General features: G+C 53.6%; 1 protein-coding gene across 1 annotated transcript in view; it reads right to left on the bottom strand.

Moving 5' to 3' along the window:
- Positions 1-2834: 2834 nt before the first annotated feature.
- The window catches only part of Atoh8 (atonal bHLH transcription factor 8), a 29296-nt gene continuing 14281 nt past the window's right edge, over positions 2835-17849 (bottom strand). Inside the window, exon 3 of the mRNA XM_057779098.1 lies at positions 2835-3808. Within this exon, the coding sequence (XP_057635081.1) occupies positions 3803-3808 (6 nt within the window). The 3' untranslated portion in view covers positions 2835-3802. The remainder of the gene's footprint in view (positions 3809-17849) is intronic.

Raw genomic sequence — 17849 nt, 5'->3', positions numbered from 1 at the left:
TGGCAGCAGGCAGCTTCACCTGCTGAGCTGTTAGCCAGCCTGGGTGAGCATTCCTCCACAGGCTCTGTTCTAACTTCTCTGGATAGTGTTCTCTCTCTCTCCCTCTCTCTCTCTCTCTCTCTCTCTCTCTCTCTCTCTCTCTCTCTCTCTCTCTCACACACACACACACACACACACATACACACACACACACAGAGCTGTAGTACTGGAACCCATGAAGCATCATTGAGGTGGCTGCCACCTCCTGGCCAACAGCTTCCTCAGGCTTGGCTCCTGGGTCTTGTCCTCCAAGCCAAGGACCCTGAAAGATCACGCTGGAGCTGAGGTTGCCAGGACCAGCAGTAGCACATGTCCTATAGGATCTGAAGACATGCGTGCTAGGCAAGCACTCTCCCTACTAAGCTCACTCCCAGATCCGGAGGTCTTTATTATTTCTTAAACACTATGTGTGGGGGCTGGAGAGATATCTTAGTGGCTAGGAAGGCTTGTTCTGCAAGCACAAGGACTGGAATGTGAACCCCAGAACCCACATAAAAATTCTGGGCACCGTCTGGCATGTGTTGAACCCCAGCACTGAGTGAGGCAGAGACAGGAAGAGATTGGGGCTGAGAGTTCCAGGGTCAGTGGGAGACCCTGCATCAAAGAAACAAGGAGGACAGTGGTATAGGAGAGCATGCAACACTTTCCTCAGGCCTCCTACATAGCTGCACAGATATTTGCATACATACTGTGTATGCATACATACATGCACACATACATATACATATACACAGGTACACATGAACACATACACACAAGTGTATGTGGTGCGTATTACATGCCTGTGTGTGTATGTAAGAGAGACTTTTCTGGGAACTTTTGGTTGTAAGGCTGGAAATGCAGTCCCAGAGGATGAAGGCATGTAGTCTGTGCACCAGATGGCTTTGAAGACGGTCTAGGGCATGGTCTTAACTGCTCCTACGTCTCGGGGAGGGGGCATCCTTTACTCTGTGGCCCGTCTGCTGCTTCTGAACCAATCTTCGGGACAGCACCTGGGAGTGGGAACGTGTCTGGTTCAGGGGGAGCCTCAATCCTCCTGGAGACAAGATCAAGACCCTCAGCTGAGGCAGCTGACCAGCCATGCTAGCTACTCCCCTGCCTCACAGCCTACCCACTGGTCACCATACATTACAGTTCTGTGTCGAGCAGATTTGAGCCACAGCTGTAGGACAGGCTAAGGGTGAGTCACGGCCCAGAAATGCAGCGTCCGGGGCAATTACAACGCTAGAAATGTGACGAGAAGAGCTCCATAAATGGGGACATCAAGGCAATGCCCTGTTCCTTGTGATTTGTACATGTTGTAAACTCCATCACAAATGGCAAAAACTAACTGCTCGCCACACCGCTGCCTTGTGTGGCCCCGTTTCAAGGACACAGGGAGCTGACCCAAGAGACAAAAGGCAGAGAGTTGGGGATGTCAGTCCCCTGAGAATTGTCAGGGATCTGGGATGTGAGTGGGCTCTGCCTGCTTCCCTGGGACACGGGGTGGGGTGAGGTTTTTATCTCTATGTGAAAGGAAAATTGTGGCCCATGATAGAAGGGCGTGAACCTAGGTCATTACTGCTGAATGAGTCCGACCTCCCCATCAGCCCCAGGGTCTGACTCACGAGAACTAGAATTCCCAGGGGAGCCAGAGACCCGGCAGCAGACGGTACTCAGAACTCAAAGGAGCTCTTTCCACTGTCGCAAGCACAGGGCTCCAGAAAAGAAACCCGTGCCGTGGGAAACCACAGAAAAGGAAACAGGGACTCGAGAAAGAAGGACGGATGGTCTTGGGATGGGACTCGGCGCCCCAGCCAGGACGGGAGCTGAAATAAGTTGAGTAGAGGCTACAGATTTCAGAGATGTTGGAACAGTCTGCAGCATGCCTGTTCTCTTGCTTCTTCTTCTTCCTTTTTTTTTTTTTTAAAACAGATTTCTTTTCTTCCCAATGACGTGTCTGCGTGCATGTGAATATGGTGCCTGCAGAGACCTCAGGTTCCCTGAAGTTACCGCTGCTGTGAGCTGCCCAGTGTGGGTCCGGGGAGCCTAACTTGGTTCATCAGCTAGACCAGGTGCTCTTCGTCACACAATCATCTATCTCCCCAAGCCCTGCAGGCCTGTCCTAACCTAAGCAGTTGCACCCTGTCCCTGGCCAGGACCACAGACCAGTGCCTGGACTGTGTTCTCCTGCAGCAGCAAGTACGGCTCTAGGCGTGACTGTTACTGTCTGGTCCCCGGACATGGAGGTGAGCGTGACACAGAGTGAAACCAAGGAAAAACCGTGTCAGGCACACTACAGTCCCCGGAAGCCACCACACACACACACACACACACACACACACACACACACACACATCTAGTTTCTGACACCCAACAGTCCTTACCATCTTCCCCATCCCGTCTCTATCCCAAAATGACCCGCAAAGGAAAGGAAAGGAACAAGGCCACCCAAAAGTGGTGTGGTGGACTGGAAAGGGCTCGAGAGCCCAGGGCGTGGAGCCGGGCCATCCTGATTCAAGGACTGTCTCTGTTGATGACTGGCCCTGTCTCCTGGGACCTTGTTTTCCTCATTTGGAAACTAGCATTACTGAGCCTGGTCTCACAAATCTTGAGGTGAGGGGCTAAGTACAGGGTGAAGTAGAGAGGGCTTCTCACATGACCTGGCCAGCCCTCGTGAGCACAGTCTAGCCTAAGGCCATGGTGGGGGTCCCCACCCCTCCCTCACACTCCCCAGCTAACGAATACCCAATGTCCTTTCCCCTGCCCCCAAGTCCACTCAACACACACCAGTACTTTCTTTATATGTTGCAGCTTTTACTTCAATTTGAAGCAGATGGTTGCACACAGATGTGAACAGCTTTGGCCTCTGTAGCACATGGAGCAGGCACTGGCTTTGAACATGCCCCCTTCCCCACATACTGGCCCATTCCCCTGGTCCCTTCCTCCCTAAGTCCTCCTGCCTGGCCTGTTCAAAGGCAGTTGGCCTATAGCAGGACACTGTCTTGTGTGCTAGCCTGAGACTGGCCACTGGTGAGCACCTGGCAGAGCAGGCTCTGGGAGCAAAGACCATCAGACAGGTTGTCTTGGGGCATGTCCTGGGTGGGCTATGGGGCAATATTGCTTCTTCATTCTCCCCTTCTTCCCTTCTCAGGAGGCTTGGAGTCCAGGAAGGAGCCAGGACCCAAAGAATATTGGGCATAGGGTCAGAGGCCTGGATGGCTAATGGAAAGAAACAAGATCTCAGACCCCACCTTCCACCACACCAAGGCACCCAGCCTGTCTGTCACAGCCCTAGAAAGCCTGTCTTGTATCCAGCCAGTTTGGGGTTCAGCACAGACAGAGCACTGGCTCAGAGGGTTAAGTGCTTCTGAAGGTCACCAAATGTCCACTCCTTGCATGAGTTCCTGGCAGAAGTGCTAATCCATCTTTGGCTTGAGGTGGATGTGTTCAGGCAGCAACGGTGGCTTTGTGCTGTTGGGGTTTCATCCCGTAGTTTCCTTGGACAATCTCTGTAGAATCTTTGGCAATTGTCCGCACCACCAGTCAGAAGGCAAAATCTGAAGTAACCCTAGATGGCTGGCGGACAGCAGGAGACGGAGAGGAGGCAGGCTGCCCTTGTCCTGGTCCTTGGTGAACCTGAGAGGCAGTAAGTGGGCTGAGGATCTGGTAGCATCTTGGAGAAGGCAGGAAATGAGGCTGGCTATATTGGTGGCCTCGGCTTCTTTCTCCTCAGGCCCGACTGGGAAGAGACCCACAGCAGTATCCGTGGTCTAGTCTGTGGTCACTCCTGAAAAACAAAAGAAAACATTATCAGGAACATTCTCTACTCACCCTGAAGCTGGATGCTGACACTGACAATAAGCCCATCCTGCCCAGGTAGTGTTTCAGTTAAACACTAGGGCCAGATTTGATCCATGACTAGCTTCCCCAAAGCACATACTGCTCCTCTTCTCTCAGCCTCCACGGACTGCTACACCAAGGACGGCCTTGTAAGCTCAGGGACACCTGGTGCTGACATCATGAACCCCAGATTCACACCTTTCGGGGACATGAGAGTCAGTCCTGCTACTACAGGATGCTGGAATGGGTGGACGATGGGCCTCCCTAGTTCCCATGGAAATAACTGTCTGTCCATGACTTGTACCATCTTCCCAGCTCTGTTTAGACAAGAGCATGCCACAAGTCATGAGGCCCACCACCCACCACCCAGGTGATCTGAAGAGTCACTTATTCAGCTCTAGGTTCCCTCCTCTGACAGATGACTCAGCTGAGGGACATCAATAATTCGTTCCCTCCGTTTCCTTCTAAGCAGAAATGAGAATGGACCTGTAGAATCCTAACCCAGAAAACAAACCAACAGAGGTCTGTGATTCTGAACATCATGAAGTTAAGACACAGAGGGCCCAAGAGTGAGGAACCTGGGACATCTTGAGACCCATGAGTTACTGGGTCAGGCCATTTCCAAGTCCAACCATCCAGAAAGGGACAGGAGAGGAGGACAAGCCAAGAATACATTGGGGCATCAGCCTGAGTGTGTGTGTGTGTGTGTGTGTGTGTGTGTGTGTGTGTAAATGACCACAGAAGTTCATGAGGGTTCCAAGAATCCACCCAGAACATAGGAAAAACGCCCAGAGACCTTGGTGCAGCTCCCTGTTCTGCAAGAATCCTGAACAAGCAGCGCATGCTGACAGTCCAGCAAACCATCTATCAGGCAGCGCTGGCATGTTCGGGTCCTCCTCACATCCTGAGTCAAGGGTGGGCCACGCAGAGCGTGGGCTGAGTGCTCCACACCAGCAGTGATGGGATTTGAACCCAGATGGGTCCTGCTTCTCCTCCCAACAGAAGCTGCTCCTACTGAAGCCTGGCTTTGGAGAGCAAGCAGTAAGGAGTCAAACCATGGAGCTGGAGAGCTGCTAACCACAGACCCTTGTATGTCTTGCCTTGGAGGCCCCAGAACACTGGTAGGAATATAGCCAAGACATGGTCCAAGATCCAAACTAAGAGGTTGGAGCCATGCTGGATGCAGGGTCCAAGGAGGGTGAGTGAGCCAGGCCATGGGGGAGGAAGGCTGTCCAGCTAATAGTGGCTAAGGCGGGGAAAAGGAAAAGTGGGAGGCCGGCAGGGTCTTGATGTGGTAAATCCCAGGCTTGCATTCTCCCAGCCCATTGTGCACGGCTGGCCCCAACAGAGATCTGCTTTTTGTTACGGAGTCTGAGGAGAAGGATTAAGTAGCGGAAAGGAAACCCATGGGGATGGCACAGGGTCTGTGGTCCACAGCATGGTTTATGGCCACGTCATCCAGGCACTGGCTGCCTGGGCGGGCCCTGCCGTGGACTGGGCCTGGAGCCCCTTCTCATCCAGCCTGACTGTGGTCTGGAGAAGGAGCGGAGGGCTGGAACCATTCTCCTAGCCACACTGCGAAGGTGACCAGGGCAGCCTGGCTCCAGCTACAAGTCCTGCAAGCTCTCGGGCTGAGCTGACGATGGATGCCCAGCTCTGAGCATACTACCCCAGACCAGCAAAGGGAGCCCACTGGGTTAGCTTCGGTCTTCATTCAGTTGGTTGCTTCCTCTGGACCCACCAGCTGGGGCAGAGGGCAAGGAAGCAAGCACAGTTGCACACTGTTGCTTTTGGCTATTTCAGCATATCTGGTTTGATGGCTACCATCCGGTCAGTATGGAGACGGATGAGATCATCGCAAACACGTTTCCCCTGTCTGCTCATCTGGGGGTCAGAACAGCAGCCCCATGGGGGCCAGTGGACAGCTCTGTTGACTGAGGTAGCCCCGTGCCCAGTACAACTCCAGCTGCTGGCACCATCTGTAAAAACGTGTAGAACAAACACGACTCCTCTCAGCCTCAGGCCTCAGTGTATTAGTGCAGCTCTCTCGTACCACAGGACGTTCCTTCTCAGGGGGAGCATCCAGCACCCTGCCTTACTCTGGCTGTCCCTTACTGAATCTTTTCCTGTGACCTTGAGCAACCTCAGCCAGCTCATCTGTCACCCCAGTTTCTCCTTCTCCCCTCTGCTTACTGGGCATCTCCAGCCTTAAGTCCTTTGCTTTCTTCTCTTGATGACCCGTGTCATGCAGGGTGATTGAATAACTCTGGGAACAATAAAAATTGTTTCAGGCCAGTGAGGTGATTCGAGGGGGGAAAGCGCTTGCCACCAAGCTGGTGACCAGCCTATGTCCACCCCAGAAACTGAGTGGAGGACAGAGAAAAGCGACATTCACAAGTTGTCCTCTGGCCTTCATATTTGTGCCGCTGCACATACGTGCATACGTGTGCATGTGCATAAAAAGTTATAATGTATTTGTATGTGTGAATATTTGCCTGCTTGCACGTGTGTGTGCACCACACGTGTGCCTGGTGCTCACAGAGGCCAGGAGGAGGCATCAGATCGCCTGGAACTTGAGTTATAGACTGTGTGAGCCACCACGTGGGGGTCCTCTGTGACAGTCACCAGTTCCCTTGACCACTGAGCGATCTCTCCAGTCTCCAGCTCCCTTCTAGGTTTTAAAACTTCATCGTGCAACTAAAATGTCCAATTACCTACTTAACCATTTTCAAATCATGATTTTTCTACATATAAGCAATTTGGATACAATCTTCCACGTGTGTGAAAAAATATCCAATGAGTTTGAAATCTGGAGAGTTTTTTTTTTTTAAAAAAAAAAATATGTCCTGAAATCAAGCAGATTTTAAGCACCTTAAAAAGCTACAATACAATAGGAACGTGAGGAGGGGGAAGAATTCTCCATCAAGCACATTGCTGCCCTCCTTTATCTTCCCCATTCACTGCAACACAAAGGCAACTGTGGGGCCTCCACGTAAGCCTCGGGGTGTGCGTGTGTGTGTGCGCGCGCGTGCTCGGGGTGTGCGTGTGTGTGCGCGCGTGTGTATGTGTGCGTGTGTGTGCGTGCACACACGCGCAGGCCACAGGGCTCACGTGGCAGCCAGGAGACAGCTTGCAGGAGTTGGTCTCTCCTTCCCCTGGAGTGCAACTGAGGTCCTCAGGCTTGGCGGCATCTCACCTGTGACTGCTGAGCCACCTCCCCAGCCCCTCATTTCCTCTATCTTTAGTGTGTGTGGGTGTGTGTGTGCCTGCACAGAAGCCAGCGACTAACTGCTGCTGAGCCAGCCCCCTAACAGCCCAGGTCTGTTTTCACATCTTCTCCGAGCTGGAACTGCAGGTTTGTTCTGAGCCCACAGGCATAGTCCACCCATCGCTAGCCACTGCTGTCCTACCTGACATGGACAGCGTGTGGCAGGCAGGGAATTTGGGAGCAGTTGCAGTTGGCCACCATTTACTGAGGACACAGATAGGACAGGGACATGACAGGAACCTGTGGCCCACCCTATGTCTTGGCTGGGAGAACCCTCAGATCTCCTGGGAGCCTAGGGTATCAAAGTCACAGAAGAAGCCTCTATGAGCCAGGAGAGTCAAGCTCACGAAGAATGTATTCATTCAACCAGTTGTACTGAGTTGCTGCCACATGGTAGCCTGGTGATAGACACTGAGTCGGAGGCCCTGCCTTGCTTCCTGTCTCTCCTCCCAGAAGAGCTGTCAACCCTGTTCAGTAGCCTCTATTCCCTGGGGAAGACATTGTCCTGGACTGTCTGTAAGACTAGTGTATGTGACCCACAGGTCCTAGGTCCCAAGACCGAGACTACTGGATCCAAGAAGCCACACCCTTCCTTTGCTGAAGCCAATGACTCAGGTCAGACCTTTAAGCCAGGGAATGGTAGAGAGGTGGACTTTCCCATCAGTTGTTAAACAATGCTGGAAGCCGAGAGCAGGTGGGCATAAGATCCCTCACCGTGCTGATGTGTCAGAGATAGAGCTGAGTCCCAGGCGACCTGGACCAGCACTCTGACCACTGGCTCTGGAAACTGGTGGGAATACCCTACCCGTAGACACGCAAACTCCAGTGGGGACGATGGCTTGTGTTTTTGCTGGCACTACCCCCGGAGAGGACACTGAGGGTCTGCTCAAGTCACCAGTTCCCACCCGGAAAGAATGAGCTGTTACTCCCAACAAAGCCCTTTATTTCCCAGTCCCCTCCATCTGTCTGTAGCCTGGGATACTGTTAGTGGAGCTGCTCACTCTGCCCACCCCTCCACTGAACTCCCAATGGGCATGGCCCTAGGCACCCTGATCTTCCCATGGCCTGACAGGAAAAGTGAGGGACTAGGGCTCAGTGTGGTCTTTTTAGAAGCATGGCCACGTGCCAGGAACCTCTTGTTTCATTCCTTGCTCACACTGACTGAGACAACCCTTGGGAAGTGGGTATTACTGTGTCATTCAGCAGATGAATGAGTCCTGCATAATCATCTGTTGCTGGAGCTGCTGTGGGCAGAGCCTGGGCCCTGGTAGTCCCAACAAACTAACTCCCGCCGTCTGCCGTCACTGGGCCAATTAAACAGATAGTGACCGTGAAGAACTGAGAGAGACTTATTAAATGTGGCCAGGGTAGGAAGAGGAACGAAGAAAGAGGTCCAGTGACTCCCAAATCTATTAAACAGAGAGGACCGGAGGTAAGTATACCAGCAGTTCTGTTAAGGTGTGGTCCGGCCCGTCATCACCACCTCAGCTCCGATCTCTCCTGAGAAGTGGTCTGACAAGCTGTGTGAACCTTTTCCTTCTCCTGGCTGGTGGCAGGAGAGGCCTGGCACACTCACAGCTAGGACCACAGCCGGCAAGGAGCCCCCAGGGCCTGCAGGGGACTGCCACGCCATGCTGACGCCTTCTCTCTGGCTGCCGATCTGTTTCTCAGAGCTCTGCCTGTGTCTCCCCGAGCCAACTCTTTCTTGGCCTCTTCTGTGTTTGTCTCTCTGGGTCTGTCAGTCTATCTGTCTTTCTTGGTCTGATGCCCTGTAAGGGCAGGGCTGGCCCGGGCAATGTTATAGGGCACAGTAGCTACAGCTTCCCAGCTGCCTCCAGTCCTTCGGGCTCATTCCCAGCAGCTCCCCAAGGGCTGGGGGCTTTATCCTGCAGCACCAGGCTGGGTGGACAGAGCCCAGCCAAGTAGAAAAGCTCCACTCCTCTGTCTTCCCAAGTGGGCCTGACCTCACAGACACCCTATGTGTGTACACACCCTAGTCCCTAGGGAAATTCCAATCTCTTGGGGCTCAGTGCTTAAATAATCTGACAGACAAAGGGAGGGGCACAGCATCTCCTTGGAGACACCCATCCTCGCCAGGCTGGCTATGGCTCTTGCCTCATACACGTTTCTAGAGAACGGCAGAGCAAGTCAGACCCTGGCTTTGACTTTCAGATGCTCGCCTCTTCTGGAGTGGCCAGGACTTCAGGACCCTGAGCGATCTGCCCTGAGAGGACAGCTACTCTGCTTTTCTGCATCTCAGCACCCCTCCCCCCTTCCCAATCCTTCCAGCAAGATGACAGCCGGGGGCAAAGTCGAGCAACACAGAAAAGCCAATTCATGCTGGACAGGAGGCCTCTGTAAAAATTAATATCTGTATCTAGAAGACATGAGAGAGCCTGACATGAATGAACCACGCATGTGTGCGTGCGTGTGAGTGCGTGTGTGTAGCCCAAATAAGTGATTTCAGCAAAAGCCAGTTGGAGCTCCACAAAAACATGAAGTTTTGTTTTGTTTCCTTATTTATTTACTTACTTATTGTGAATAAGATCTCAAACTAGTAGCCTAGGGTAGTCTCAAACTTGTTATATACTGGAACTTCTGTTTCTCCTGCCTCTACCTCCTAAGTGCTGGGGTTGGAGGCATAAGTCAATACTTCTGATACTTGGGTCAAATTCAGGGCTTCACACGTGTTAGGAAAGCACTACCAACTGAACTATCCCTAGCCTGCAAATATGGTTTTAACATGAGCGAGATACCCGCTTCCCTTGTCTCTTCTAATATCCTTAAGCCCATGCCTTAGCTAGAATCCGGAGGACTGTAGGATGTGGGTACAGGTGGGGACATTTCTTCAGGGCTCATTATTCCCTGACACCCTATCAATTACACCATAAAAGGAGGTTCTAGCTACACTAAGGAAAGGCTAAGAATGAGCTGAGGGAAATGACTCTTTCCTTCCTTTCATAGACATCCACACATGGAGTGCCACCCGCCCAGCAAGCAACCCACTGTAGCGATTAAAGGTGCCAACTGGTGGCGTCAGGGCGTCTGCGTTCCGAGTCTGACATCTCCTAGCTGTAGGACCTGAGCATGTCAGTTAACTTCTTCCTGGATAACAGGGTCAAGCCCAGAAGTACCACCTGTCTGCACAGGTCCCTGGGCCCCTGCCACTCACGGCCCCTGCCACTCATGGAGCCCTTTGCTCCAGCACAAAGTGGCTTCTGCTTCTTCCCTGGTACTGTGACCACTGGCCAGTTTTGCACTGGCTCCCAGAGGTGGCCTTGCTGCAACAGGTTGTTTCTGTTTGGCTGCTCAGAGCCTGGGCACCCGGGAGTCAAGGTGTTAAGGGTCACACACACACTAAGTATGGCGTACTCCTGTCCACACAGGGCCCCCTCTGGATTTTCCGTTATCACATTTGTGTCTTTTAGCTCTGATCTCCAGGGTGAGGCCTCTGTTTTATTCTTTGAAGTAATCCTAGGACCTCGGACGAAGCCTGAGTGAGCCTGAGACTCACTTAGTCTTCAATAAAAGCGCAGGGCCCTTTGGGTCATCTTCATCACCTTCTACTCAGGGGTCGAAAAAGACTGAAGAAGTACAATTTTATGAACTGGGGTGTAGCGCAGTTGTCAGAGTGCTTGCCGCGCATGCACAAAGCCCTGGTTCTATCCCAGCACTGAGGACGCAGCTGGGTTGGAGCATGTCTGTAATCTGAGCTCTGGGGAGACAGAGGCAGGAGGAGCAAAAGTTCAAGGTCATACTCCACTAGATAGAAGTTTGGAGACATCTTGAGTTACATGGACCAAAAATGTATGTATGTGTGTATGCATGTATGTATGTGTGTGTGTGTATATATAAAGGTTAATGTATGTATGTTGGGGAAGGTACAAAGTGGCCCACCTTTTGTAAATAACCTTTTGGTGCCTGTCCGTGTCCTTCCTGTTCAAGGTTTTAGGGGTAGGAGAACAGGAAAGAGAGGTGTGGAGCATTGCTACTGTGATGGGAAGCTGACTCCCAGAAATGCCTATCACCCCCACCCCCGTTCTTGGTGGGCTCTGAGCAGTTCCATGGGCCCAGCTGTCTCTGCCTTCCCTGCCACCACAGGGCCACCTCTAGTGGCTCCTGATCTCTGAAGGCAGAGTTTCAAACCATCAATAACTGCATTCTGAAATGAACCTTGTTCCCACCTTAGAAAATGATACAGTCTACAGGAGACCTCCATCTGATCCCGACAGATGTGCACAGCACACACGCCTACCTACACGCACACGCACGCACGCACACACTCTCACACACACTCTCAACAGACTTGAGTTCTTTCCCTGCGTTATAGTCAATTCTTGGGAAAGCCCCAGGCTAGGATGGCACTTGGCTTCTCCTGGTCACTTTTCAGATGAGCCAGCCCTGTCCTCCAGGACCCCTTCTGACTTGCAGTTGAGAAAACCTTTTTATAGCCACTGTACCCTCCAGCCCCTGCCCCCAGGACAGCTGTATCTGCATCTCAGGAGGAAGATTCTGCTTGCTGAAGGCAATACCCAAGCTCAGAGCATACACAAACGGTTGTGCTGAAGTGTAGACTCCGGTCCCCAGAGCCCACACTGCTAGGCAGCCCAAAGGGAGGGGTGCATCAAAGGGCAGTGGTCATAGCCTGATGCACCAGTCCTGCCTTGCTCTGGCCTGGTTGACTTTGTGCCATCTCATACTCCTAAATAACAGAGACCCCAAAAGGTGGGGGGATCCGGAAATGATGTGAGAGATTCTGCGAACCGCAGAACACCTAGTAACTGTACAGAGGTGTGAGGGCACTGGGGAACTGGCCACCTATGTTCTCTGAACCTGGATGCCACCAGCTGAAAGCGAGGCTGGGGCACCAGCTTTGTAAGTATGTGGTTAGTATTAGGTGAGATAGGGAAACAGATTTCTGCCACGGTGGTCAAGGACACAACACTGGGGGGCCCCACTAAGATGAAAAATACCCCGTCCCAGTTGGAGTCAACTCTGCTGGGTTGACCTGTGGAGGGGCTACCCCCTGCTCTCCCTGGACAGGCCCTGATGGTTTCTCGGGTTCAAGGAGAGCCACTCCTCAGGGAAGGCGTCTAGGCAGAACCCACTGCACTAAAGAAGCCTTCATCTTGGTCTTGTCCTCACCCAGATTCTGGGCGCACTCTGAGGCTGAAGTGTTTGGCCCTATGGCAGCCAGAAAAGGAAGCCTGGATCCCCAAAGCTGTCCTGCTGGCCTTATGAGGAAGCCAGAGTAGGAATCCAGGAGGGCTTCCTGAAGGAAGCGGGAGGGAGGCAGAGCTAGATCAGATGGCTGGGAAGGTTACACAAGGTTAGCATGTGCCCAGAGCAGTCCAGGAGCTCTTAGCAAGCTGGGGCTGGGTCATCGGGGGTGGGGGTGGCGGTAGGGGACAGTCAGGAATCCTGCTGAGTCTGACATTGTCTCTCCTGTGGAGAATACCTGGGAACCCTGAACGGGTGGGTAAGTGGTAAAAGTGAAGCTGCCCCTGGCCTCCAGCAGAACGTCTGGGGTGGGCTCTGGAGGACTCTGTTGGAGTCAGAGCTGCTGGACTGGTGGTCCAGGATTGGGGCAGCCATGCATGAGTGTCTTCAAGGAGGGACTGGCTCCTGCCTTTGTCATTTAGAAACACTTCTACTGGGAAATCAAGGAGGGAAGGGCTTGTGTTTTCTCCTAGAATCTGTTATCAGGCCTGGGGTGGGCATAAGGGGACAACCGGGGCCGGGGCCAGTCAACCCGCCCTGCCCTAGGCCTCCACTGAGGGTCATCAGGACTACGCAGTGAGCAGGAAACCCTCCCCAAACCCTGTCCTCTGGAAAGCTAGAACAGAAATCAATTCCTGGTCACGGGGCCAGTGCCACCTTGTCCCCAGGGACATAAGATCAGCAGTCACTCTTCTGTCCTAGGTCCTCAGGAAAGCCTAATCCTCATGTGGAAAATGTGGGGGAGGAACAGAATTCACAGGCCAAATTTATATCCTTTCAACTGCCCATCCCTGGTCAGCCCCTGGAGCATCTCCCAGCATGAGCCACAGACATTTTTTTAAAATGTTTGTCTTATGTACGTCTGTGCACCACATGTGTGAAGTGCACCCAGAGGCCAGAAGAGGGCTGTGGACCCCCTGGGACTGGACTATTACAGGCAGTTGTGAGCTGGGAACCTGGGTGCTAGGAATTGAACCCTGGTTTTCAGAAGATGAGTCAGTGCTCTTAACCTCTGAACCCTCTTTCCAGTCAAGCCTGAGACTCTTGAACGAGGTCTCATGGTCCCCAAAGCAGCACTAAGACCAGTCCAGACTGAAGACTCAGACACCCCCACCCCCATAGAGGCCACACAGGGAGGACCAAGGGCTGGCGCCAAGCCCCTCTGGACATGAGATTAATGGCCCAGAAATTGTGATAAAATAAACCTTTGGTCCTGCCCTATCTGCCCCACTGTAGGTGGGAGGAAAGCGGAGGGTAAGGCAGGAGGAAAGAGGTGAGTGGTTTGAAGAAAGCTCAGAAGAAACACAACAGGCTCTCCAAAGACCCGAATGCTGGACTTGGGGAAACAGGCCACAGGCAGTCACATCATGCAGCTGAGTGAGGGGCTGACAGGCTCTGAGCTCTTGAAGGGACAGCGGGGAGGCCGCAAACACTGAAGCAGTCAGGGAACTGAGGAAGCAAAGGGAACTCAGCCCTGCCCTCACCCCACCCCATCACTGCACTGACACCAGAAGTCCCCAGCTCCACCCCTACAGGGCAGTCTTGACCCTGTTCCCTGTCCCAGCTGCCAGCCCTGCCCAGGACCCCACCGCCAGGACAGGCCACCTGGTGACTGTTCCCAGAAGGTGCCCAGATTCTGAGCAGACATGTCCCAGAAGCACTTGGCGGCGACAGTGGTAGCAGCCGGTTCTTTAAAAAGGCCCTCAGGTCACGCTGCAGTCAGCTGTGGGGGCCCAGGCACTGGGGTGTTTATGGCCACCACCGTTCTCCCAAAGGCTCCCCTGTGCTGCTTTCTGACGAGTGGTGGTCTCAACCCAGCCCCTGTGGGTGCAATGCTTGCTTCTGCAAGCTGGGGTCAGTCGGAGTGACAATGGAATGACTTTCCACCTCAATGCCCCTGTTTAGTTAGACCTCCAAGGACGACAAGTTAGGACCAGGACTTCTGGAGACACCTCAGCAATGAACAGGCCAGGACCTGGCTCGCTGATTCAGGTGTGTGTGTGCGCTCACCCATGACGGGGACGTGGGGGACAAAGGTTAACATCAGGACATGTCCCTCACGTCTGCACATCATTTTCCTTTCTTTTTTGAGACAGGGTCTCTCCCTGAGCCTTACCACCTCATGGTGGCCGCACTGGGCTCTTAATGACCGTACTGCAGTGGGAACTCTGGGCCTCTGAGCCGTCTCCCCAGCTGCTACCCTCCCATTAGACACCCTGACCTTCTTGCTTGCCAGTCTCTTCCTAGCCAGGGGAAAGCAGTCACTTCCCACTAGCCTCGGGGTTAACAGCTTTGAGACCAAAACCAGTTGACAGAATCCTAAGAACTTATTAGGTGGCCGTCAGGTACTCCCAAGGAGGAAGAACTGACACCTGGTGCCAGAAAAGGAAGAAAAACTCTGAAAGCAAACAAGGGCGTGGGGGTGGGGAGGAATAAAAACCAGAGATAAAAAGTCAAGAGCAAACAGCGGCGCCTGAGAAACACGGACTGCAGCCGCCAACTTTTACGGCATCCAGCCCTGTTATTCATAAGCGAGTTTCCTCTCTCACAAAGAACCTTTTGCACGGTTTTCGCTGCTGCCTCCAAACCAGCTGCTCGCGCTGTTGTATCCTGAGTGATGATGAGGTTCTGAAAGGGCTTTTTGGGAACAGATGGCCAGGGGAGAGCTGGGGAATGTGCCAGCGGAGGGCCGGGCGGGCTGCCAAGGCCTGCGGTGACTGAGTTCTTGGGCTTCCAGCTCGCGTGCTTTCCCTGCCCTCTGCCCTCCGTGGCGCCAGCAGGCCTTCCCAGCGAGCGCTCGGAACATCTGGAGTCTGGGGTTGCCAGGAGGGGGGGCGGGCGGCCTGTGGGGGGGGACCCGCTGTTCCTGCGGAGCTCCCATAGACTTGCAGCCAGGCCCGCCTCTCCCAGCAGCTAATCAAAACCACAGCACCGAATGGGAACCAGGCGGCGCTCCCAGCTGCAGCCGAAGGCCGCCAGGCGACTTAACCCGGTGTCAGGCCTCACTGGCGGCGCAGCCCTGGGGGTGCTTGGAGCTGATGACACCCCCCCCCCGCCCCCGAATCCCGGCCCACCCCACTCCTTGCCACCACCAGCGGGCTATTGGCTCCCTGTAGCTAAATGGAACCCCCACGTGCTACAGATGTCTATTTCCACAAGGGCTCCAAGTGGGTAGGGCACAGGACATTGTGTGGGGGGGGTGCTCCTGGGCAAACTTCAGGGGTGAAAGAGCAAGAAAGCCTACTTCTTAGATGCCCGGGGCGTTCTCTTGGCCTCTGTTTCCACTCTCCAGTAGGGGCAGTGCCTCTGACTCGAGAGTATTATTAACAGGGGGTAGAAATGGTAGGTGTAGTGCCTGGTGCACAGTGGTCCTCACCATATGGCTGGTGTCTGTTGATGGTCGTCTGTTTATTGGCGTTCTTTGGCACCAAATGTTGCCTAGGTTTCTTGGTATAGATCCACGCCCTTTGAAACCTAGGATTTATGGACTGACTGCTTGCTGGCCTTACTTTAAAAGACAGAACCAATGTTTCCGTCAAGTGCTAGAGAAGGGAGAATCTCTAACTCGAAAGGACAAGTCCTCATCTGCCAGCCCTGGGTCCTGCCCTTCCCGGAGATGGTCCTTCCTGGGGCTGGATTCGAACTTGTCACCCTGAAGCTGTAAATTCAGAGATTCCCCTTTAGAGACAAGGACAGCCCCTTTCTGATACACAGTTTTGTTTATTCCCATCAGAATAGAAAAGATACGCTGTTCTTGCTTCGTGGTGAAGAGACCTCAGGATCAGAAAGGTTAAATAACAATTCCAGGGGCCCCAAGAAAGAAGTGCCACTGCCAGGGCTTAAAACCTGGTCTAGCCCCTCAAGTCCTAAGTTTTGCTTACTTCAGTTAAACACAAACATGCCAGGGACGGCAGCACTCCTGAGAGGTGTAGGACTCCAGGGGTTCATCCCCGCTCTACAGACAACTTGGGGAGTTCGTACAGCGGAGGCCGCTTTCATGTCTGTGCATGCTGTCTGCGCATGCGGGGTAGTTGCTGCCTTCTCACTACACCGAGGCTCCCGAGTCTTCACTCATATCCAACACTGTGGGATGAAAGGCGGAGTTCTGGTCCACGGCTGGGACAGCAGCACCCCAGTCTCTGCCTCACTAAGACCACCCAGGGAACATCACAGACCACAGCAAGGAAAGCCAGCCCCGCTCACCTGGGAGGCGCCCCCAGCTAACGATCCCTCCAACCCGGGCCCTGCCAGACTTGCGGCCTGACAGCGTCAAACGTGAGAGAAGAAACGGCAGCTGAAAGAGCGCTCCGTGCTGGAACAGCTGGCGACAAACATCTATGTAATTGGAATGCCAGAAAAAATAAATTGCATCCATTTTTATGACTGGAGGGGAACTGGATGGGGCTTTCCCACACACCTCTCCTTTTTCCCAGAGTGGAGGGGCTCACAGGCTTCGAGAGCAAATGGCATTTAACTCAGTGACTTATCCTAGAGGATTTGGATTTGAGAGCCACTCTGGCCTGCCTGAGTTTCACGTGGGAAGTAGTCAGTGCCTGGAGGCAGGCCTCACAGAAGGGGAGAGCCAGGCACTGTGGGAGTGACCACTTCTGAGGCAGGTTGGGGACAAGGCCTCAGTGAGTGCTCGGACCCACACAGAGCTGGGGGAGCTGAGCCCTGCCAGGGAGGGTCTCTTGAGACTATGCCACATGTACCCAGGCTCTGTGAGCAGCCCACAAAAGGACTGTCCAGGCCTCAGCCACCTGGATAGGAAGTAGGCAGCCCTGAACACCCAAAGCTCATACTGACTCTCCCCTCTCCAGCACTGACGACCACTCAAAACCAGTCTGCCCTTGGTCCATCGCCAGAACTGACGGTCTGTTACCCCACCTGCCATCACCTTTAAAAGCTCCCCCAGGTGGTAGTAGACAGACAGGACTGTCTGAAAAGCGTCACCTGCCTGAGCGCTCTCAGACTCCCAGGCACCCACAGCAAGGGGGGCTGCTTCTTCACTTCCTAGCCCTGCAGGCCACACAGGCAGGCTGGTAACCTGGCTTCCTCAATGGACTGCTGCTATCCTGTCCTCCCCCCTACCCCACTGTCTGGGAGCAGCTATGGCAGGGGCTTAATGACCACTCATTTCCAAGACTCAAAGAACTCCACTGATGTCAGCAGGAGAAGTAACTGAGCTACCTGAAATCCCTGCAAGGGGGTGCTCTAGACTGGGGGTACTAGCTCTCCTATTCCATAGGTTGGGCAAGTCGCACAGAGCCCAGGCATGAAGGAACAGGTCGGTCCTCCTTCTGGTTCTCTGTCTTCCTCCTCCTCCTGAGAGGCTCCCAGAAGCCACCACTATAGAAGCTGAAGCTGCAGGAGCAAGGTGCAGGACCAGGTGCTTAGCTCCTGCACAGCACACAGAGGTGGGCCAGCCCTTCCTGGGGCCTTCCCTCCTCCAGTCCTGCCCTGCTGCTACTGAGCAGCCTCTCACCGGGCTCTCTGCATT

Source organism: Chionomys nivalis, chromosome 1, assembly GCF_950005125.1.
Source record: "Chionomys nivalis chromosome 1, mChiNiv1.1, whole genome shotgun sequence".
In the NCBI taxonomy this organism is placed as follows: Eukaryota; Metazoa; Chordata; class Mammalia; order Rodentia; family Cricetidae; genus Chionomys; species Chionomys nivalis.
This window is presented reverse-complemented; position numbering and strand designations above follow the sequence as displayed.